At 41.4% G+C, this 24,109-nt stretch overlaps 1 protein-coding gene and 1 non-coding gene across 2 annotated transcripts; one reads left to right on the top strand and one right to left on the bottom strand.

Moving 5' to 3' along the window:
* Positions 1-27: 27 nt before the first annotated feature.
* LOC132790667 (uncharacterized) lies at positions 28-941 on the bottom strand. The gene is made up of 2 exons (XM_060799296.1): positions 833-941; positions 28-760 (listed from the first exon to the last, which is right to left on the bottom strand). Exons 1-2 carry the CDS (start codon positions 851-853, stop codon positions 146-148), a joined length of 636 nt encoding a protein of 211 aa, XP_060655279.1. The 5' UTR covers positions 854-941; the 3' UTR covers positions 28-145.
* Positions 942-1,353: 412 nt separating this feature from the next.
* Trnam-cau (transfer RNA methionine (anticodon CAU)) lies at positions 1,354-1,426 on the top strand. The gene has a single exon. It is a non-coding gene; the product is annotated as a tRNA-Met (tRNA).
* The last annotated feature ends 22,683 nt before the right edge of the window (positions 1,427-24,109 follow it).

The raw sequence follows: 24,109 nt of genomic DNA, 5'->3' as shown, positions 1-24,109 counted from the left end.
GAAAAATACCGCAAAATATATTTTTTTATTAAAAATGGGTAGCGGGTATCTCACAGTCGAGTACACACGACTGTAGCTTTCTTACTTGTTTATTTTAATTTAGTTTCATTAGAACAGAAAAATATATGTTATTAGATTCTAACATTTATTCTCCGCTTCTTCCTTTGCGTCGTTCTCCGTTTCTTCCTTTGCTTCTCATTAACCCTTTGCAACCTTCTTTGCATGCTTCTTTGAATTCTTCTGTGCATTCTCCTTTGCCCCCTTTGCTTCTTTTGCTTCTTCTTTTTGGCTCCTCCTTTGCTTCCTTCGTTGCCTCCTCCTTTGCTTCCTCCCTTGATTCCTTCATTGTTTCGTCATGTAATTCCCCCTCTGTTTCTCCTCCCTTTGCTTCTTCCCTTGCTTCTACTCCTTTTCCTTCTAGCTCTGCTTCTCCCCCCTTAAGGTTTTTCTCTTCCTGAAGCTCTCCTTCTTTCTTCTCCACATCTGTCTGAGCATTCACATCCTTTGGCTTCGGATTGGCGGCCTCAAACCTTTCCTTCTTGACTTTCTTCGCAAAGTTACAGCACATATATGTGGGTAGAAGGCACTTGCTGCAACGATTGCTTCCCGAAAGAATCTCCGACTCGAAGTTTTCTTCAGGAGTGTCAACGGCGTGTCCCTTCTTGTACGTTACCAGGAGTCTAGCCTCAACTTCTTGGCCATAGCGCGAGACATATGGTTGGCCCTTTATACACCTTTCGATAAATAAGGTTTTCGGCTTCTATTCGAGAATAATATGAACGGATTGAACACACATTTAATTCACAGTCACCATAAAAGTTCATATACTTACCGGGGGAGATTCTTTAGGCATTTTTGCAGAATTAAAAATGAAAAAATATGCGCACTTAAAAAGCTGCTTCACACTCGACGACAATGCTAGCAATGACTAGCGGCTTATTAAATATTTGACAAGTGGAACCTGGTTAAAGAGATGTCAGCAAATGTCAAGCGTTTGTGTCAAAAACTATCGCTGTAGACACAACTATCGATTAACTAAAATGAAAAGAATGTCAGAGTATGCAGCTGGTAATCGATTTGAACTGTCAAAAATATGTGTGTATGAGTGACTGATAATTTTATAGTCATATATAATAAATGCATCATGATAATGTTAATTATTTGGTTAGTTAATGTTAAGCATACTTTTCAGAAAATATCGCAGTAGACACAACTATCGATTAAGAAAGTATTCGCTAGAAGAAGAATGAATCTATTAATGAAAGCATTGACAGATAATGCAACTGGCAATCGATTTGGATTTCATCTAAGAATCGAACTATGATTGATTATTTTGTTGCCCATCAACACAAGGCCTCGGTGGCGCAGTAGGCAGCGCGTAAGTCTCATAATCTTAAGGTCGTGAGTTCGAGCCTCACCCGGGGCAGGTAATTTTTTTGCTTTTTATACCCGCTACCCATAGGGTAGAAGGGTATTATAACTTTGTGCCGGCAGGAAATGTATGTAACAGGTAGAAGGAGGCATCCGACGTCATAAAGTATATATATCCTTGTCCGTCCGTCCGTTTGAAACACTGGATCACAGAGACTATAAGAGATAGAGCTATAATTTTTTTTCGACAGCATTTGTTATGTTTACACGCAGATCAAGTTTGTTTAAAATTTTTGCCACGCCCACTTCCGCCCCCGCAAATCAAAAAATCGAATAACAAGCCTAAAATTAAAGCTAGAGTTGCGAATTTTGGTATATATGTACAATAATTACTGTAGTAGTTATGATTACTGGAAATTTGGTTGTGATCAGATAAAAATTGAATGATGTACTATATCGATATACCAAACATACCATTTGGTATATTTTTAATATTTTCGGTATATTTTGAAAATGATACCGCAATATTTTGCCTTTATTAAAAATGGGTAGCAGGTATCTCTCAGTCGAGCACACTCGACAGTAACTTTCTTACTTGTTTTTTATTAGTATTGGAGCATAAAATTGAATATTTTAATGTTCAATTACTTTTTACGGAAAACATTTTTAGAATTTTTAATCAATTTATTTGGAAAAGTATATATTATTAGATTATTAACAAAGTTTATTTTTTTTGCAGGTGTTCTGGAATTCATAGAAGCTTGTGCTTCAGCTTTGCAACCGCAGTTGAAATGAATTGCAATATTCATGGAGTTTTTTGCATTTGAAGTTCGGTATTCTTTTTCCACACTTTCCGCACATAAAAATGCATTGGATTTGGTCTTTCACTCCGCTCTCAGGACACCAAAAAAAGATGAAAAATGCGGAAAAAAAACCAAACGAAATACAGCGCCTAAAAGCTTTTGGTGTGTTTCATAGCCACATAACCCCTTCATTTTTAGAGCAGAGCCAGAGATGGGAGCAGAGCGGAGGAGTGGAGAGGGGAACAGAACAAAGCAATGTCTCAAGTGGCAAGGGTAAGGCACAAAAATTGCGATAACAACAACCACAGTAGAATTGCGATATAAAAGTACAGTACACCAACCAACACACACATTTACTCACAACAAATGCTGCACAACGAGGCGAATGAGTATGCGAAATGAAAGTGAACGAGCGCACAAGGATAATGGCGAATGGTGGTGTGGGTAATGAGTGTGCATAATGCATATGCAGCAGCAACAGCAGCAGTTGAAGAAGAAGCAGCAGCAGCAGCCTTTCCCATTGAACGTGGATTCAATCTGCCGTGTGCTGCATATGCATATAGAAATACAAATACAAATACAAATACGAGTGGAAGTACATACAAATACATATGTATTTATGTGCACTCGTATTGCGCTGCCTTTTAAAACAAAAGCTGGCAGCTAACCCGCCAAAACCAGCAGCAATAGCAGCAGCAAAAAGCATTACAAATATAAAAAAAAGAAATGCAAAGTCGCCAAAAAGCAGCAGCAGAAACCGAGGCAGCAGCAGAAACCGAGGCAGCAGCGGTGGCAGCCACAAATCCCTTTCATCAGCACAGCATCTGAGACTGAGACTGAAACGCAGGCTGAGAACCCTTTCCAGCTGCTCTTCGAGTCTCAGCCAAATTACAAGAAATCCTTTCGTGCGCGTGAATGCTTTGCTAAAAATACAAAAAAAAGTAAAATGTGAAGGAAAAAACGAGGCAAAAAAATGAAACGAAAAGCAAGCCAAAAGCCGGGCAAAGAAATACGGAAAAGGAAATAATTTGACCATTTGCAGCAAATGCACAAAAACAGCCGGCAAATGACAACAAAAGCCAGTCAGCCACATTGCCACAGGGACATTAAGGGGATACCCAACCAAGGGGCAGCAAGTAGGAAGGCAGAGGGCGGCAGGAGGAGGAGAACGTGTCATGTCATGTGTGGGCGGTTTTTGGGTCGCTTGAGCATTACAAGAATTTCTACGCTGCCGATGCAAATGAGGACGCGCCACTTGTTGGCCACGACTTTTTATCATTGACAATCGGGTTCAGAGAGGGAGAGACAGGAGACAGTGCGGAGCGGGAGGGAGAGGGAGAGAGAAAGAGAGACTTTGGCCACGTCCGGCATTTGCTGATGGTCAGCAACGATGGCCAAGTTCATGGCCCTGACGTGACCACGCCAAAGCTAAAGCCTGAGCCAAGCGAGCCATGCGATGCCAAGCCTGCAATGCGGCCTCCATAATGATGATCATGATGTTGGTGATGATGATGATGATGCCACTTAGCTGATAGGCCAACTCAACGAACGTCGTCGCATTTTTCTGCGCCTACTTTGGCACACAACTATTTGCGGTAAATTTTCTTGAGAAATTTTTATTTTATTTTCTTGCTGTTGCTGCTGTTGCTGCTGGTTTGGCTTGAGTTGTGTTTCTCTTGCTGAGTCTACAGCAGCGGCCAATAGTTTAAGCACACTCGCTCAGACAGCAAGTGAGTCACACATTCATTTGGAAGGATGTTCGCTTTGAATACATCATGTAAATTAGCTAGCTAATTGCAAGACCTTCCACACAATACTCAGAGCAGAGAACTGAACGGATGTGTGCTGATCGTGGCGATAAATGTGCCGCATCGTATTATAATTACTGTCCATTGTGTGTGTAGTCTGTTTTTCAAAATGCTATACAAAAATTAGCTAGAAATCATCGAGCATGAAGCGCCACACACAACACACAACACACAACAACAGACAACTCACCATAACACAACTGTAAGAAAATCAACGCTTGGAACTAATTTGATTTTGATGCGACGCTTAAAAATGATATAGAAATAAGTATGACTTAGTTTTTGAGGCAGCGAGTTGAGTGATTACATTAACGGTTCCTATAGACAACGAAATTTATGTGTGTGTGTGCTTCCTCCTTCATTCCATTCCGTTGTCGACCTTGAGTTACGGTTTTAGCGGTTTTCAGGTTCCACTGTGGAGCAGTAGCAGTAGCTTTTGGCTTAGGCGCCGCTTCATATAATTAAAAAATTAATTTTAGATTTTAGCATTGTGTCAGAGATTTATTACGTCTCTTTTCGGTTCATTTTTTCCCCTTTTTTTTTTTTTGGTGTGTGTTAAGTTTTTTAGTCTAGACTTAAATTGCAATTAAATGTGATGTGATCATTTATCAAGCGTCCGAGAAATGGGTGGAACTTGTTGTTGAAATATTATTCAATCTGGACTTGAAGATTTGATCAAGAAAGTGGTGGCGAATTTTGGGTTAGATGGCAGATTCATATATTAGATATATCTTTAGATAATTAAGATTGTCGCATCGGAGTAGATTTCTTGCTAAAGATTGTGACAGATGGAAGATACGCTAATGACTTTGCAGATTAGAAAGATCATCTAATTGGGGAAGAAACATACTATTAATTTAATTAATTAATGTGAATAATTTAGTTTTTATCTCTCGAGATATCTACAAAGTTTTAAAGCAATCAATTTTTATTAAAACTCTTTTTTTAAATATATGTAAAGAGATAATTTTCCATAGACTTATGAAAAGAAACAGCACAATTTTACATTTTTTTTAAGAAGCAGGCATTTTTCATTATAATCCATAGATGCAGATATGTCATGAAGTCACTTCTCGTATTCCTGGCGTATTCCTTTCAAATTCTTTTGAGCATTTTCGATTGTCATCCCATTTGTGACTTTATTTGGCTGCTTTTTGAAGTCGAAGTCAAACCTTTGTCAAATTTGCTTTGATACTCGTGCATTGCCATTGCCATTGCTAGTGCTACCCCTAAGGCAATGAGACAGAGAAGGCTCAATCTCCACCCCCGCACCCCCGCAGGACTTCCAATCAAATGCCAACAACAACAGCACAAATAAAATGCTGCCGAAAAAAAAAAAACGGAGAAAAAGAAAATGAAGAGGAAAAATCAATGCGACAAACATACAAAAACAATTTTGGTGTGAAGAAAAGTGAAAGTGCCCCTTACACACATGTGAGAGAAAGCAACCCCCAAAGCAGGGAGAAAAAAAGTGATACACACATCCCCCCCACACACACACACACACATGCAAGTGTATGTCGTCTATCTCCCTCACTCTCAGCGCTAAACCTGCGCTTATCATATGTGTTGTCAGCGCGGCTTTTTGCCTTTGATATTTAAGCATTTCCGCCATCTTGAAGATGGAATGGATGGGAATGGAGGGTGGGTGCAAGGGTTGCGATGTGGTGATTAGGAAAGTGCGTTAAGAGGCGAAAACTACGCCACTTCAAAAGGAAAACACACACAGTTTTTCATACGAAATGGCAAATCGGTTTTGGCCCGGCTCAGTTAGTTTTGGCCGAGAGACTTCAAAGGCGGCGACGGCGGGTTTTGCATTTCGCCAATATTCTCGCGCTTTTGCGGCTTCACCGGGACATTGACTTGGGCGTCAGTTGGACGCTCTCCACTTGCCACTAACCACTTACTACTTGCCGCTTGCCACATGCCACATGGAATTACATGATGTATTTCAGTTGCTACTTCGCAAGCAGTGAAAGTTCTTTGGGCAGTGGAATTTTTTTTCGTCGTAGTATTTCGCGTGCTTAGTTGACATTTAGTCGGCTTGACATGTTCACACTCGCAGCGAAGGGCGGCTACCTTTTTATGTGCCCTATAATTATGGAAAATACCTTATTAAAGAGGGTATTATTTTTATTATTGTTTTCTTTCTTCTCTCTCCCGTTTTCCGTTCAGTTTTGCGTTTCTCTCTTGTTTTGGCTAATTCACTCGAAAGGTGCGTCAGTCGAGTTCATTAACTGTCCAGCTGAACTAAGATAGGGTATTATTAAGTAGATCTCTCTCAGATCCCATATTGACTGCATGATGTGGCATGTGGCATGTGGCAGCTCTTGAGTTGAACAATACGCCACTGATTATAGGGAATTTATTTGTCGTTTATTCTCAGCTTATTTTGTTAATTCCTTCTTGACGGTCTTTAATTGTTTGTCGTTTTGTGTTGTCGTTTCATTTGGCTTTTTTCTCTTTCTCATTCTATTTTTTTTTCTTTTATTTTGTTTGGACTGCGGCACGTCTCAGCTGCCTCTCCCACTGTGCCGTGCTGTGCTGTGTTGTGTGTGTGTTTCTAATGCATGTCACGTGACAAAATTGTATAATTTCCAAACGGGCAGCGGGCCGCACGTCGCCCATTGTGACATTTCCGGTTAATTTGGCGCCAGCTCAGCCAGAGGGAGACTTTGGGATTGGGATTGGGATTGCAGTCGGGAATGTAGATGTAGATGGCGATGGACTTGGAGTTGAAGTTGGAGTTGGAGTTGGGGCTGCGGTGACTGTTACAATGACTCTCAGGCTACCTCAGTTGCCTGATGTGGCTGCCACACACATTTTTTGACACTTGGCCAAGCAAATCACGAGACGAAGAAGCAGCGATAATAACGAAAAGAGTAAAAAAAAAACACAAGCCAGCAACCTTTCCCTTTCCCTTTTGCTTGTAGCTGTTACATACATAAATGCAATTACCTTTCCCTCTGGTTACCCGTAAAGTACTCGTTACTTGACAAAGTCGTAACTTACTTTTCCTTTCATTTTGTGCCCACAAGCGAAGGCGAACAGCAGACGCAAAGATCAATGCCAGTCGCTGTCGCAGTCGCAGTCGACTTCGCAGTCGCTGTTGAAGTCGCAGTCGCAGTCGCAGTTGGCCAGAGAGTCAGAAATTAGTAAGTGCAACTAAGCAACCAGGGCGCCCACTCGCAAGCCACTCACCTGGTATTGCTCCCTCACCTGCCCCTCCACCCCTCCTTCCCACCCTCTTATCTCCTCCTCATCTCCTACTTCTTCTCAGAGCGGCAGCAGCAGCTATGCCATGAGTAACTGACATTAATTCAAATTGTTAATTCATGCCTGTCACGCTTTGGTACAGCGGTGTCCCCACAACATTTCCTATAGACCCCGCAACGACTTTGACTCTGCTCTGCTGTGGTTCAGTGCGGTGCGGTGCGATGCGGGGCGGTGGGGTCTGCTCTCTGTGTGTGGTGATTGTGTTGACGGCAACAGCTTGTTGTTGTTACTCTAGCTGTCGCTGTCGTTGTCGTTGTCGTTGTTGCTAATCCAGATCAGTGACCAGTTCCACTTAGTAAGTACAATGCCAACGGCAAGGGAATGAGAATGGCCACAGCAAGAGGGGGAAAGAGCGAGGTGGAAGAAGGGGGCGGGGAAGAGAGTTCTTCCCCCACTGCATGTCCAAGTCAATAAGAAGTTAATTTAATTATGCGACTTCAGCTTAATTACTCGTGCAATCAATTTCACTTCCTTCGAAACGAATTTCATTCTCATTCTCATTTTCGTTGAGCCCTCTCTTGGGTTTCAATCTATCTCTCTATAAAGGTATCGGCATCGATAGACAAACCAATGCGAGACAAGTACGAAATGAAAGTTGTTTTTAGAAGTTGTTTGCTTGCTTATAATTCTTACAACAACAATCGAACTGCAAGTGCTGTGATTTTTGTTGTAACGCAAAAAAACTTGGTCTTGAGTTATTTTGGCAGCTGTTTCATTGACGTCATTTGCTGTCGGAGAACTCTGCAAAACTAACTTTATTAAATATATATACATATATATGCCATGAGTATAAAGTTATATCTCGATATATATGTACATATATATTTATTTATTTATTGATTGCTATTTTTTGCAAAGGCAATTTATGTGCACGGCTTGACTTTTTTAATAACATTTTAAATGCCATGGCATTTATTACCATATTTTGTTAGTCATGTTTAGTTTTTTTCTTTCCATCCCCCCTCTCTCCCTCTCTCTATGTAACTCTTCTGTTTATAACTTTATATGCACACCGATGCAGAGATAACTGTGTCATTGCAGAGATTTTATAATTGCAACGTTTAAATACAAAATAAAACTCATAAGAGTCAAATGACTCAATTCTGCATTGACATTTATTTATAGATTTCATATTTTATTACCCAAAGATTATAGAATGGCCCGGTCAGTTTTTAACTGGCATGTTTATGAAGGAAACTCATTAGAATTTTATGCACGCCAATTATCAAGATCATTTATGCAATTATTTCCATAATAATAAATTGCGAAGATTAGATTTACAACGAAGAATAAAATGTGATTAGTTTTATACATTTCCCATTGAGCTTTAATAATAGCAGATAATAAAAAGCTTTTCAAAATCAATAGAGATCGAATATCGAATTGTTTTGAGCTTTATTTACTCTGTTAAAGTGGTCCACCTCAGTTGACTTTAATATTTCATGGCATACCAAAAACCAACCCTGTGCTCTGTGTTTTTCCGCAATCTCCACTCAATTTTTTTTTGCCCTTTTCTTTTTTTTTTTTTGCTAATTAGCAAGCCAAGCCCAGCCCACAAAAGCAGTCGCTTCAATGCTGCAATGCTGCAATGCTGCATCATTGCAATCAGTCAAGAAACTGCACGCTACTTGATAATGAGCATGAAGACGAGAGACACAAGCAGAGAGTGTGTGTGATGCCATGTGCAAAAAGCAAAAAAAAAAAGATGCAGGGAAAAAAGTGATGGAAGCGAAAAGAGAAGGGCGAAAGAAAAACACTTCAACCAATAAATGCAACGCTGCGCGCTGCAAGCTAAATGAAGTGTAGGCTCAAGTAAAATACAAAAAAACGGGCAAAAAAAAATAAGGAAAATGGAAAAAAATTGCACATTTTTTAACCCAAACCAAAGTGCATACACTCAAGCACAAAAAGGATAACCGGGCGGCAGTTTGGAATTGCAGCCACAGCCACAGCAATGGCAACCTCATGCGTCCTGCTGTTGAGTCGCAGCTTCTGCCTGACTGAGGCACAAGTACAAGAGGCAGCACTTGAAAATGAATTTATGCTTCATGCATGATACATCATCATCATCATCATCATCGTCGCAATCACAATCATCATCAGCAGCAGCGGCAGCGGCAGCTACCACACCACATTTTGGGTAATGGAATTGTATTCAAGCCGGGCTGCTTGAATGGCTGCCAGCAAAGCACGCATGACGCCAGCTCATATCTCGCTCTCGCTCTCGCTCTCACTCTGCTGCTTATCTACTCGTGCTGGCCCCGCTCCATTGTCATCATGAGTGTCGTGATATCACAGGCAGTGGCAGTGGCAGAGTTCTGCTTCTGCTGCTGGGGCACTTGCAGCATGTAATGCCCTGGCCATAAGTGTTGCTACGTGCTCAAAAGCGTTTCATATTAATACGTCAGACAGCGATTGTTGATGGCATATTCCATATTCTCCATATCCACACGTCTGCTCCTGCCAATGCATGTGCCTCTGTTCTATGTGTGGCAAGCAATCAAGTCATGTGATCCCTCTATTTAAGCGAGATAGAGAGCGAGGGTAGAAAGTGACTTTAGCGCTATCCCGAAATAACAAACACTCACACTCCCCGCCGCATTCAGTCACAAACACTCACACACACACACACACACACACACATGTGACTAAACATCTTTGCACTGCATTCATACGAGTATTCATTGCATATTCATATGACAGCTAGGCCAACCCCCCAGATCAGACTCAGACGCCCAAAAACCCTTCCTTGCTCGCCAAGTTTGTTGACTTTTCATTTTGTTTGGCTGGCTGGAAAATTCATTGCGCCTTGTTTACTTTTAGCGTTTGGCATGCTCAAAACAAAACGCTTTGCCTCGACTTCTTGCCTTGGCATCCACGGCGTATGAATAATTTAGTGAGTCATTAAAAACGAGCGAGGCATCCTCCAGTCTTCAGTCTTCAGTGTTCAGTCTCTGTCGCAGTCTCAGCTTCAGCTTCAGCCAGCTGTGATTGTTATGACACTTTTCATTTCGCTCACTCAATGGCCTCCCCAAAGACCGCATTAATATCGCCTCGCCATGCTGCATTTTCCATCATTTACACGACTTTGGTATTTATCGCTGGCAAATATGAAAACTATGAACTCATATGCATTTTCCTTTTGACTTTGGCTTTGACTGCTGCGTCTTTAGTCCGTCGCGCCCACTCAAATAATTTCACTAATTGCAGTTGACTCCTCTCCTCCATAAAAAAAAGAGGCGGGGGAGAGCGAAGTCGTCTCAGCGGGACATTTTCTGTTTTGGCATTTGGCGGCTTTTCGTTGGCATTTTGGCAGTTAGTTCACAAAACTGTGTGAACGCCTTTAAAAATATGGCAAACAGTTTATGGTTGCGCTACAACGCAGAAGAGCATTTCGATTTTAATGGTTTCTTTGCCAACTGGATTGTAAGAAAATCTAAATATTTCAGCTCTGATTGGATCTCGAGGAATTTGGATCTATTAATGGTTATTTCTCAAAGTTATAAATTGTGTCTAACATTTTTGCATTATAGAGCTAAACTTTTTTTGTATTTTTCTTTACTGATTAGTACTACTTTTCCAAGCCTAAAGTTGACTTTTAAATATATCCTTTTTATACTAACAAATTTATAAATTTTCCTCGAATTTTTCGATACAACCAAGAATTTCAATCCCAATCTTTCAAGCTCGTTTTAATTATGGTTTTTTCTTTAATTGACTTTAAGTATTGTTATTATTAGTTCATAGTTGAACTAAACTATTTTTCAATGAGCTGAATTGAATTTAACTCAAATCTCTCTTAAATTACTTTTTTGGTTCTTTCTTCATTTGACTTGTTGTGTTGTTATTTCCAATTCATATGGAAGCTAAACTTTCCCATTATTCCTTAAACTTTTAAACTATGAACTCAATTAAATTCACCTTCAATCTCTCTTAAATTACTTCTTTGGTTCTTGCTTTAATTGACTTGTAGTGTTGTTATTTCCTTTTGGTAACTAACCTTTCGAATTTTTCCTTTTTTCGCACTAACAAATTAGATTTCGCCCTCTAGACAATCTCTATGCACATCAGCTAGAACATCATCCAATCAATATGCACAATCTGGCTAGTGTTTTAACATTAATTACTCTATGGACACTTTTATTGGGCTCTTTGCTGATAGATTTTTTTGGCAAGTTTATGGGGCAGAGCATAAACATAAAATTCAATTCACAGCCGCAGAGCATATCTCGAGTCCATGTTGTTCAGCCATGCATCTGTGGCAATAATTCACACCCCCTTTTTACCTGTTGTGGGGCAGTCCTCCTCCTTTCCCTTTGAGTTGCCAAAAGTCTGCACAAATTGCTGCAATGAGAGTTGTGAAGCCAAGGCAAAGCAAAAGCAAGGCGAAAGGTGTTGCTTTGTTAGAAAATTTCATTATTTTAGCTTAAGCCACACACACACTTACACACTTACACACATTCAACGATGCTTTGTATTTATGTGGTAGGTATGTGCACACATGCCATTTATAGCCAGGGATTAAAAGTCAAATCCTTTTGTTTAAGTGCCAAAATTAATTTGCATTTGACATGCAATGGGCCAGGGCCAAAAACATGTTGCCAGACAATGTCTAGTCTCCTCCCTTTAACAACAGAGATTGCTGGAGGGAGGGAGGTAGGAATCGCCTCCCCTCCGTCTTGGGAGAGTTAAATGAAAAATAAAAAAAAAACGAGAAAATATTTGGTTAGCCACATAATGCAATTGAATGGCAATGCAAAAATCTCACTAATCCGTTGATTGCACTTAATTGAGTTGGCCATAAACGGGCAGGCGGAACGCGCCACGTTCACCGAGAGAGCCAAATATAATCAAATACCAATTTAAATTAACTCAACAGCAATTTAAGCCAACATCAGCAGCAGCAGCCACAGCCACAGCAACAGCCACAGCAACTATGTAAGCGCTATGACGGCGACGAGGTATTGGCAGAAAAAATTAAATTAGTGCAAAAATGTAAACATGTTGTATGCTGCATGTAGCATGAATATACACAAGTCTAGTATGTGTGTGTGTGTTAGTATGTGTGTTGAATGCGGACAACGAGGAAGGCGACTTGGACATGTAAATGACGCCCGGCACCAGCCCCAAAACATGTTGACTGCATGTAAAGTGACTTGGCTTGCAGCAGCTTTAACTCGACTTTGGCCTAGACCAAAGCCTGATCCAAATTCAGATTGAGATTCCAATTTCCATTGAATGCAATCGTTTAACAATTTGCCAGAGTCAGAGTCAGAGCAAGCAAGCATCGAACGGAGTGTTGTCTCCAGACTGGCGGCTTATTAATTATTTGTTTATATACAAAGCGCATGCACTCGACTGAGTTTCGCCCCAAAAAGATGTTTTTTTTCCATCGTTCGTTCGTTCGTTTGTTTGTTGTGGTCAGTTGCCAAAAACAAAAAGTATCGCATTTCAATCGAGGGACTTGCAACATTGTGTGTACGTTAGTTCCATGGAATTATGATATTTTCTGCGTAATTTGAAACGCTTTTAATTGGCGCCTATGCCGCCCACTTTACTCTCTCACTCACTCACTCTCTCTCTCTTTTTCTTTCTCTGTCTTTCTCTGTTTTTCTGCAGAATTGTTTAACATGCACGTAATTTGATGCTAAGCGAATTTGAAATTTTATACAAAAATATGCGCCATAAGAAGCAGTAAATTTCTCGACTTGCCACCAATAGAGTGAGATAGACATAGAGATAGAGCGAGACTGAAACAGAGAGAAGCGTAGAGAAGTCGTGCCGTTAAAAATGAGAGAAAAAAAAATGTTGGTAGACAGGAAACTTAAGTTTTTTGTTACCTACACCGACTGCATGTGTGTGTGTGTATGTGTGTGTGTGTGTGGTGATATGGCCAAAACTAAACGACCCAACTAACGGCATAACATATTTTTGTGTTTACCCTTCGAACCGCATGGATTAGCCCCAAAGACCCCCCGAGACCTCCTGAGACGGGAACTGTGTAGGCGCCGCATTCTTATCACGACAAATTAATCAGCTTAATCCGTCGAAAACTTGGCAAGTTTTGCATGGAGTGGATGGAGTGCAACCTCATCCTTTCCATCTTTCCCCTTCGACAAGTTCCTCCCTTCTCTCTCTCTCTTTCGACAGTGAAGTTGACTGCCTTCAAAGATAAGCGAAATGTTTGCAAGTTATTGTTGCTGGAACAGTTCCTATTGTTGGCATTGTTGTTGCTGCTGTTCTCCGTTCTGTGTTCTGTGTTCTGTGTGCAACATGCAACGTTCACATGTTAGGCGCCCAGGTAATAACGAACTTCTCCTCTTCCCCCGCTTCCCCCACAAAAAACGGTTGGCGTGTTCCGACGGATTAATGCGCACTGCTTGAGGGTGTATAATGCCAAAGTATAATCTAATAAGCTGGTGAAATTGTTAAAGGACCTCATGGATTTGCTTGGGGATCTCTGTAATGGGTAAAGTTTAAAATTGCATTAGAAGACTGCATAAATAACAAGGCAAATACAAACAAGTAACCAGCACAAATACCATGGGGATGAGTGTCCTTATTGAATCGCTTCAAAACAAACAACAGATCTTTTCCAGATAATGAAACAAATAACAACATAGCATAGAGCAATTTATTTGAAAAGGTGTGGAAGTTATTAAGCTATTGGTTACACAAAATTGTTTAAAAATAAATAATAAATATACACAAGAGAATAAATAAGAATAAATATTATTAAATGTGAAATACAAAACTTATCAAAGTGCCAGCTAAAATAAATAAAATTCAACAATAAGATATCTGATACAAGTATTCTATGTTTCCCATTGAATATTTATTTAATTATAAACATATTTTCTATCTTCAACATAACAAATTGAACTTTAATTTATAAATTGCTCCACTTTCAATGACAACCACTGCCCTTAAGCAAATGAATTTTGAAATATTCAAAATATTATCAGCTCTAGAATATCAGTTATTTAATATCCTTTTTAAATATTCATGTTTTGCTTCGCTTTTTTTTTGTGGGTTGTGTTGTGCCATTTGTAAAGCTTTGTTCAAATCAATTTTCATATGAACATTTTAGCAAAACAGCAGAGAAAAATGAAATGAAATGAAAGCCTGCGTATTGTTCCTGCTGTCCTGTTGTCTACTCTGTTGTCCTGCCTCTGTCAGTGGCATTAAAATGCATTTGGGTTTGACAAACGCAATTGAACGAAATAAGAGCGTGTTGGCTTGTTTGTTGGGCTAAGTATGAAAAGGGGAATGTGAGGAAGGGAACAGGGAACACGACTGTCAGGGCTATTCAATTGTTGCCATAGTCCCGTGTCCATGCTCACGTCCAGTTTTGGGCCAACTCCAACTTCCAACTCCAACTCTAACTAATCGAGCGCACACATCGACTCGTTGTCCGTCTCACAGTCTCGTCCCGTGGTCTGGTGGTCTGCTGGTTGCTGGTTACTGGTTGCTGGTCTCGTGGTCTGGCTTGGGCATACATATTTGTGAAACTACTCAACATAATGGCCATGGAGTGCCATTCAGACGCACCAAACATGAGGCACAGCTCAACTGAGGAGGGACTGGCGCAGCGGTGGTCATGACTAACAATAAACAAAACATTAAACTAATAGCGGAAGATTGGCATGAGAAGGGTGTCCTCTTCCCTCTCCCCACTCTCCCTTCTCCACTGTGGTTTACTCCTCTTCCTGCTGCTGATTCTGCTGGGGACACTGCGCGACACTGGAATTCATTTTGAATAGTCTCGTACCCACTTGCCAAGTTCTTTTTTTTCTATTTGCTGTATTTTTTTGTAATATTTTAAACAAGTAACGGTTAGCGACAACCACACACACATCACATAGAGAGAGAGAGAGAGACGACGACTGGACAGTGAATATTCTGTTGCCCCGTCAACAGGCATCGTCATCGCATCGCCATCGCCATCGACAGGCAGCCTCAGCATGCGGAGCAGGCTCATCAATGGAAGCAAATAAATAATGCAAACGGCAATTTGAGGCACAGCACAGAGCAGAGGACAGGACAGCACGAGGTAGGCATTGTGTGGGTCTAAAGGCGTGGCAGACGACGACAGAGAGGTGTCCGAGGAGGAGGGGAAGAGGTGAGTGCTGCTCACACATTTGCCTGCATCTTTTGAGTCAAAGGAATGTGTTTCATGAATTTTAAATTGCATACCAAATTGCAAAAAGATTGATATCCAATCTCACGCAAGGCGGCGGTAAACCAGCCAACCAGCCAGACCTGGCTTGCCACAGACAGGTTGCTATTCCAGTGGCCAGTCTGTTGTTGCTGCTGCTGCTGCTGTGGCAGGTGGGCGTCTCAGGGAGGCGCGCCCAGGCAGAGACCCAGACAGAGAGTGCCACAGTCACTTGGCGACAACAAACATGCGACAACAGAGGCCCAAAAGCGAAACAGGCATGAGGCAGGCAGGCAGGCAGGCAACAGACAGAGGCAGCTTCGCATTGATTGGCATTGCTTCGATAGCTGGTCAGCCAGGCAACCCGCGGGCTATTTGCTAGCCCAGTCTTTGCAGTCTGCTGTCCTGTTTTAGCCTTCCGTGCGCAGCACATTTAAAATGTATGCCTTCCGTTTGCTCATTTCAAGCGTCGGAAAATTGTGATTTGTGACTTAATGTATTTATATAAGTCAACGTGGCAGCGGACACAGTGCAACTTTGTGGGGTTGCGTTGCCAATTGCCGATGCCGATGCCGATGCTGCGTGCTGCATGCTGCATGTGGCATTCAGCATTCACTTGTCCAACTGTCTAGTGTCCAGCTGCTGTGCTGCAGTTGTACAAACTAATTTTATATGTAAGTGGTGTAAATATAATTTTCTGGACGTGTCGATCCCACACTTCTCTCTCCCTTTCCATCTCGCTCTTTGTATCTCTCTGTACATTCATTTGTAAAGGTTTTTTTTTGTTCTGTCCTCTCGCTTCCTCTTTATGTGTCTTTCTTTTTCCTTCGTTTTTGTGATGCTTTTGAAATGGACAAATGCCAATATGTTGGCGTTGATGGCTGTTGCATTGGTTGAATGTGATGACTGTGGGAAACTTTTCCAAGCGATAGATTGGCATGAGTTATTGTGGCAGATGAAGCCATGGCTAACAGACTCCGATGCAGACTCCGACTCAGACTGGCTAACTAACTGACTCACAGAGTGACATGTGTTGCAATTAAAACTTTATTAACAGCAGCGCTCTAGTTGGCTTAATCAAAGCTTAATGCAGTTATTTCAATTAGTTGCCAGCTAAGTATTGATGAATACATCATTTCATATACATAGATCCTGGTTGAAACATTGATGTTTGAATTCATTTGTTTATTTACAACTAATAAAACTGAAGATTTTGTGATTATTGTTAAATAAAAACTACAAAGAAAAGTTATAATAAATTATTTATAATCTTCAATAGTCTAGAAACCTTCAATGTGATGAAGAGAATTGAAATTTTAAAATATATGGATGAAGAAGTAAAATAAATATAATCAAGTAATAAAGGTGCAGAGATACTCGCTACCCATTTTAATAATAAGCGAAATATACCAAATTAATATACCACAAAAACGTCAAACTACATTAAATGCTATATTTGATATATTTATTTAGTACTACATTCAAAATATACCACAGAGTGATGAAATATATCAGTACCAACGAAATTTTCAGGAAACATAAATACTATAGTTATTATATTCTATCTATACTCTAAATTACTTCCAAGCATTAAAAGGTTTGTTAAAAAAAATTAGGTCTCTATCTCTTACAGTCTCTAAGATAGAAATGTTTATACGGACGGACGGACAGACATACAGACGGAAACACGGACATGACTATATAGTCTCGGTTGTTGACGCTGACGAAGAATATGAATACTTTTAGGATCGGAGATGCCTCCTTCTGCATTTCCTAGAGGCACAAAGTTATAATACCTTTTCTCGTCTAGCCATAGACGGGCGGGTATAAAAATATTGTTCATTTTATAACCAATTGAAGAGTCATAGGAAAACCTTGCTAATTTAAACATAAAAAAATGAATTGAAGTATTGAATGGAGTAATGCTTGAAAAAAAACGAAGAATCGACAATAAATTATCGCATATTTGAGGATGCAAACATCTCCGATAAGATTGATTGATGGATACATCGATAGTATGCTATCTGCAGTCGATTAATTTATGAACATTTTCCGCTTAGCATGCCAGTGTTGCCGTGCCTCAGTTTATGGTAGTAATCACTTATTATTTTAATCAGTAAATGCATCTAGCGATAATTAGATACGAGTCTCTAAGCGTATAAGCATATTCGATTACTTATTCTGAAGGCATATCGAATTTCACGCTTATAAAGCAACTGTTTGCCATTGCTGGAGCTGACAATTAATGATGTGATATGTTCGCCATAAAAGCCAACTTACACTTTGGTTTAGGCCGCATACCAAAACAGAGCTAAGTACAGACACCAGCTCATAACACAAACATAGACTTAGAAGACTGAACTGAACTGAGCTCAGACTCAAACTCAGACTCAATATGCATAATTGTGTCTGCCAGGCATTACTAATTGATGTCCCGTTCTGGTCATGTCCAAACGGCAAACAAAGCGCAAATCAATCAGCTAACAAGCCAAGCCAAGCCAAGCTAAGGCAAGCCAAAGTAGTCAACGTAACAACAAACAAACAACAGCAACCTGAAGCCAAAAGTAAACATTATCGCAAAAATGAATCTCGAAGTGAGACTTCAACTTGGACTCGGAGTCCGACTTTGACTTGCTCTTGGACTGTGCAGCGAGGCCTACAAACATGTATTGTATGGATGGGCCATCATATTAATTATGTTTATAATTTGCACAACGGTTAACACGCTCTATTAATTCCGCATGTCTGTTGTCCGCTGTCGGTTGTCGATGGTTGTCGGTTTGCTGTTGTTGGTTGTGCTTTTGGGCCTTGGGGCGAGCGCAAGCAAGCGTTGTTGCGTCCTCGTGGCAGTGGCAGTGGCAGAAGCAGAGACAGAGGCAGAGGCGATAAGCACAAGCACAAGCCGCAATTTACACACTTTATTAACGTATTAACGCATCAGGCACAAAAAGCGTTAACAACAACAGCCGCCGCTGCTGCTTATTGACCAAGTTTCACAAAGTTAATTCAACCAGCAACCGGATGTGCAATTGGGTGGTGGTGGTGTGGCATGCAGCATGTGGCGGGTGGCAGTCTCTCTCTCTCTCGCTCTCACGCTTAAATGCACTTCACTTCCTTTTTCCAATATAATTGCATTGTAATTGCGAAATAACGGAACTGCGACTCAAACAAACAATTCAATACTCCTCCTCCTTTTCCTCCTCCTCAGCTACTCCTCCTCCTCCACCTCCTCTTGAGAGCTGCACAATTTGCCCAAGCGCCGTGTAATATACACATTTACTTTATAATAAATTATAATCATGATTATATATGCATTGCATGCGATCTGCCGCGCCATAAATCGCACCATCGAACTCCCCCACCAACAGCCAACAGCCAATAGCCAATATCCAACATCCAACATCCGATGTCTATCCGACTATTGCAATCTTGGCATGCATAATTCATTGCAGATCAATGCGCCGCCTGCGCCACACAAAATGCTTGGCAAATATGTTCAAGGCTGGCGGCCAAAATCGTACCAACTGGCTACCAAGTTTGGCAGGAGGAGGCTGAGACACCGCAGAGTCTGTGGCAAGATCACTCGACTGCCAACTGCCAACTGCAAAATGAAAACAAAAACGTGCCAAGAACTATGCAAAAATTATGGCTCATAGCGCACTTGAAACGCAAAGTAGTAGAATGAGGTAGGATGTTGATGCTGCTGTTGATGCTGATGGTTGCCCCTCCATCTCCATCTCCATCTGCTCCACGGCATTTAGCCACACTAAAGAGGTTTCAATTACGGCCAGCAAACGGCTATCGGCTACCGACTACCGCCTGCCTAAAGGCCCAAAGCTAAAGCTATAGCCAAAGCAAAAGCAAAAGCAAAAGCCAAAGCCGTTACGGCAGTCGGCCCGAATGGCCATCAAAGCGCTGGCTGGCAAAAATTACTGTAATTCACATCACTTAGAGCGCATATTAATGGCCATCGAATGGCCATCGAATGCCGTATGCCGTCTGCTGCATGTTGTATGGACCATTGTACTGCAACTGCAACGTGCAGCTTGCAACGTGCAACGCGTTGCTGCTGGCCACATTTTCGTTTTTTTTCTGTTTTCTTTTTTAATCTTTTTTTTTTTGCATATTACACATGCTGCTACTAGACCAGACCTTTTGCGCCCTGCGGCCTAATTCAATCGACTTTAAGTTCGGTTCGGTTCTGTTCTGTTCTGTAGCACACAGAACGATGCCCACGTGAAGTTCACGATATGCAACTACGAAATAATGAAGCTAACTTTGCTTAAAGTACATAGTATAAAGAGATTTGCATAGTTGGAGAAATGAGAGCAATCAATTGATTTTAAATTGATACTGCAATTTCGATTAGAAGTCGAATGTATTATTAAAGAGGGAATTGAGATGTTTTGCATTTTAATAAATACTTCAATGAACAAGTGAGTAAAAGAAATAAATGACTTATGTATGTAAGAAGGGGAAAATTAATTCAATAACTTATACTTTCTAAAACAAAAATTCATATTTTTTGATGAAGAATGAGGCTGAAAGAATTCTAAAGCCAATAAACATTAATTAGGAAAATATGGTATAAAATATTTTGGAATTAACTTATTTAATATATGATAAATCACATAGAATTCTTTGGCATTCAAGTGAACTCAATATGACTCAAGTACTCAACTAAGAAGATTATCTTTCTAGCAAGAATGAAGTATCTCCGTTAACTTCATCCTTGAGAGTCTAATTTGCCAGAGATATGTCAGGTGTGAAATCAGTTGGAGTTCTGGGTATTGCTGGGCAATTTGACACCAATTGAAGTGGATCGATCGTTGGGGGATCGTTTATGTGTGATTTTGCGAAAGAGCAAAACAATTTTAATCAATGGCTCGCTGAATGTTTCACATTTTAGCATGTTGACATGCCACGGCTGTCAACAGCTGACAGCCAACAATCCAGCAGGCAACAGCTCTAGAGCAGAGCTCCAGAGGATACCTGGATAGCTGGATGGCTGGATGGCCTCCAATGGCGACTCATTATGGCCCGTTGACGATGACCAAGTTGGGCAAACGGAATGAGCTGCATAGTCAATGCAGGCAGGATGGTCTCAAGACTCCAACTACAACTGCAACTTCGTATAAGAGACTATAGAGTATTGTTGATGTTGCAGCCTGGTCAGTGGTGCATTGGTCCATTGGCATTCGATCGTTTGCAACGGCAACGGCAACGGCGACGGCGACGGCGACTGCAGCTGATGAAATTCCTAGAAAATGTGCACATTTCATCATCATTTTGAGACATGTGCTCCATTTTATGTTGCGCTGTTTCGCTGTCGTTGTTCGTTGCTCGTTGTTCGTTGTTGCAGCCTCCAACTGGCTGCCTTAACTGACTGACATAACTAAGTGAAGATGAATGCGCGTTGCCTGCAGCGCACAGATATCAATCATATTTGAGATACAGTAGCTCTGCATCGTTGGCCAGACTGTGGACCAGTTGTGGCCATGGCCATGGCCATGGCCGTGCCATACCGTCTGCCATCGAGCTGCGCGCACCGGACCATAATTATATTATGTGGCATGAATTATTAGACCATATTGGAGCGGGGCTAATGCGTTTCTGGGAAATGCAGACGCTGCAGCCATACCGAGAGAAAGAGCGAATGTATAAGTGTATCTAGAGAGACCGGAGAGGCCTGAAAATGATATTGCCTTAATGATGGTAATGACTGCATTGGTGGCAGCTTTGCCCCCAACCCCCCAACCCACCAACCATCAAACTTTCCTCTTTCTCTCTTTCACTTCTGTCAGCGCCTGTCTCTTTCTTTGACCGTTTTTGTATTTGCGGCTTGCGCCCAAAATTGGTCAATGTAACGTTAATTAAATCAAAGTGAAGCTTGGCTAGCACCATCTAGAGGTAGGGGTAGTTAGCGCAAAAGGGAAGGAGGAGTAGGCATGACAAATAGATACAAATGGCTATTGGCACGTACGTGTCGCTTGCCATTAGCCAGTGCGTCTGTTATGTGCAACACTTGACCAGAGGAAGAAGAGTTGCTGTGAAGAGCAGCAGTATTTCATCAGCTGGCGGCTAAACAAACAGTCGACTGTGGAGTGGGCGTGTCCGCTGTGTTACGCCCACGAATTACATGAAACCACGACGAAGAGGCGCTGTAGTAAATGGCATTTGGGGGTCGCAACATTGTGCGATATTTTGCATGCATCAAGACAGAGACTTTAACTTCAACTGCGACTCCGTTATGCATAATTAGATGCGTGTTTTTTTCCTTGGGGGGCGTGGCAGCGTGATGTCCAAGTGAGACTATTCATATTCGCACTCTCAGTCGCATGCAAATGACATTATAATTATGGCTCAACTTTGGCCAAAAACCATAAGCCATAATTATGGCCAACTGCAGTTGGGTGTGAGGTCGAACTTGAACCTATTGCTGATGGAGGTTGTCGATGACACTGCAATTCGTAGATAAATGTAGTTTCATTCTAACAACACTTGAGCACAAAAGCTAAATAAAAGCATCTCTCAGCAACATAAATACAAGTTGCAAGCAACAACTGCAGGTGGGCAACATTTTCACCTGTCAAGTGCAAAGTCTGTTGGCTCTTTTCTTTGCGTTCAGCCAGCAACAGAGTGACCTCTCTCAGCCCGGCAATCAACAGCAGCAGCAGCAGCAACAACAGCCACGGCGGCAGCAGCAGCAAATGTGGCATGGCAGCATGGAAAATATTTATAAAATCCAACAATGCATTATCAAGCGGAAGTGCAATTATTCAACGTGCAACATTTTGCGGCAAACTGGGCAAGTCGTCGCTGTTGCCGTTGCCGTTGCAACTGCGTATAAAACCAGCAATTTCTAGCGTCAGCGGCAACAGCAACAACAGCAACAACAACAGCAGCGGGCCAAGGCTCTAATTAGTTTTGCAATTTCCACGCGTTCGCTGCAATTGCCGAGAGTGAATAAGAGAGAGAGAAAGAGAGAGAGAGAGAAGGAGAGAGAGGCGACCCCAGTCGAAAACTTGGGCCAGGCTGTTGCTACTTAGCGTCAGTAGCAACAGTTGCACGCTCGCCCAGTTGCGCACAGCTCCCGGGGACCCTAGACAAATATGCAATTAACAGTAGCTGCTGCTTTTGTTTTTTTGCACCATTTGTATTGAGGAAATCGAGGATTGAAATCCAGCAACAACAATGCGCGAAGAGTGGTAGCCAATCTGGCAATCATGAAAAATAGATAGACCAACAATCTGCCACTTGGCCAGCTTGATTGCGATTGCAACTGCGACGGCGACGGCGACGGCGACGGCAACTGCGATTGCTGCTGCCCAAAAGTGCCGGGCAAATATTTAGACATATAATTTGTGGGCGTTGCCAAACTGCATGAAGTCATTGTACGAACGGTTACGGTTACGCTTACCTGCAATCCTCCTCCTCCTCCTTCTCTCTGACAATTGCTATGTAAACTACTCGAATGAAACTGACAACAACAATGGCAACAGCAACAACATCGACAACAACATAAAAAGGTGCGTTTGCATTTCTAATGAACATGCTACGCACTTCCGCTTGCCAGCCCTGCCAGCCATGAATGATGGCAGTCAGAAAGTCCCATTCCTATTCCCATTCTCATGTATATATTTGCAGTCACAAGCCCAGCCCTAAGTCCCAGTTCCGAGCCCAGGGTTTGGCTCGCCTTTTGTGTGTCATATTTTGCAATTGCCATAATTTTTAGAGCCTCCGCTTGGTTATGCGTGGCTGCAGCTGTAACTTTTACTCGAGTCGAGTGAGGGCGGCCAGTTGGACGCAAAGAACTCTTTGTACAACATAGATAAATCTTTCAATCTAATTGCCCAAAATTGCCTCAGACTCCCGACTCGCAGTTTCAGTTTGGCCGTAATCAATTATCAGCATAATTAAAGACACAGAAGTCGCGACGTCTTCTCCTTCTTCGGCTACTTGAGAGCGCGTGTTTGGTTGCCACCCTCATACAAATTAATAAGCAGCAAAGCATATTGCGATTACGGCAACAATTTACAAATTAGTGCCACATGAGGCACAGACAACAACTCAGCAGCAGCAACAACAACAACACAGTACACGACCCAGCAATTAGGCGCCAGTTTCTGTTTCTGTTTCTGTTTGCTGCTGTCGCATTGCTCTCTATCAATGTGTTCCCTCTCCTCTGTCTCCTCTTCATCGTTTGCCTCCCTGTTGGTATTCTAATCGACACTCCTCAACCCAACTACTCGCTACTCGCTGACCCCCCAAACAGTCGACAGTCCGCATAAATAAGGCGTCAGCATTAGCGCCGACAGCGACGCTTAGCTGACCCCTTTAAATGCTCTACACTGACAGAGCAAACGGCTCTCTTGGCTGTCAACCCAACCATGACATATTTTTCTATTAAAACTTTTAAAAGAAATGTAGAAATGTAGTCATCAACACAAATTTAACTATTAATAAATAAGAGTCGTTTAAACTACTTTTCCACTATTTATGTAATTAATTCTTTTATTGAAATATTAAAGATTAAACATTAATAAATTGTCATTAACAGCAATATACTTCCAATTTTATTCCTTAATACTAATGTTACTATCAAAACAAATTGACTCGCCTTAGCTACTTTTCCACTACTTATGTAATTAGTTATTTTATTAAAAGCTTAAAGATTAAACAAAGATCTTGCT

The sequence above is a fragment of the Drosophila nasuta genome, chromosome 3 (genome assembly GCF_023558535.2).
Source record: "Drosophila nasuta strain 15112-1781.00 chromosome 3, ASM2355853v1, whole genome shotgun sequence".
Lineage (NCBI taxonomy): Eukaryota > Metazoa > Arthropoda > Insecta > Diptera > Drosophilidae > Drosophila > Drosophila nasuta.
This window is presented reverse-complemented; position numbering and strand designations above follow the sequence as displayed.

Excerpts from the sequence above, each read along its gene's own strand:
- LOC132790667 (XM_060799296.1), bottom strand. The coding sequence starts at position 853 with ATGCCTAAAGAATCTCCCCCG. Across the intron at positions 761-832 it reads TGCCTAAAGAATCTCCCCCG|AAGCCGAAAACCTTATTTAT; the intron begins GTAAGTATATGA and ends ATTCTCGAATAG.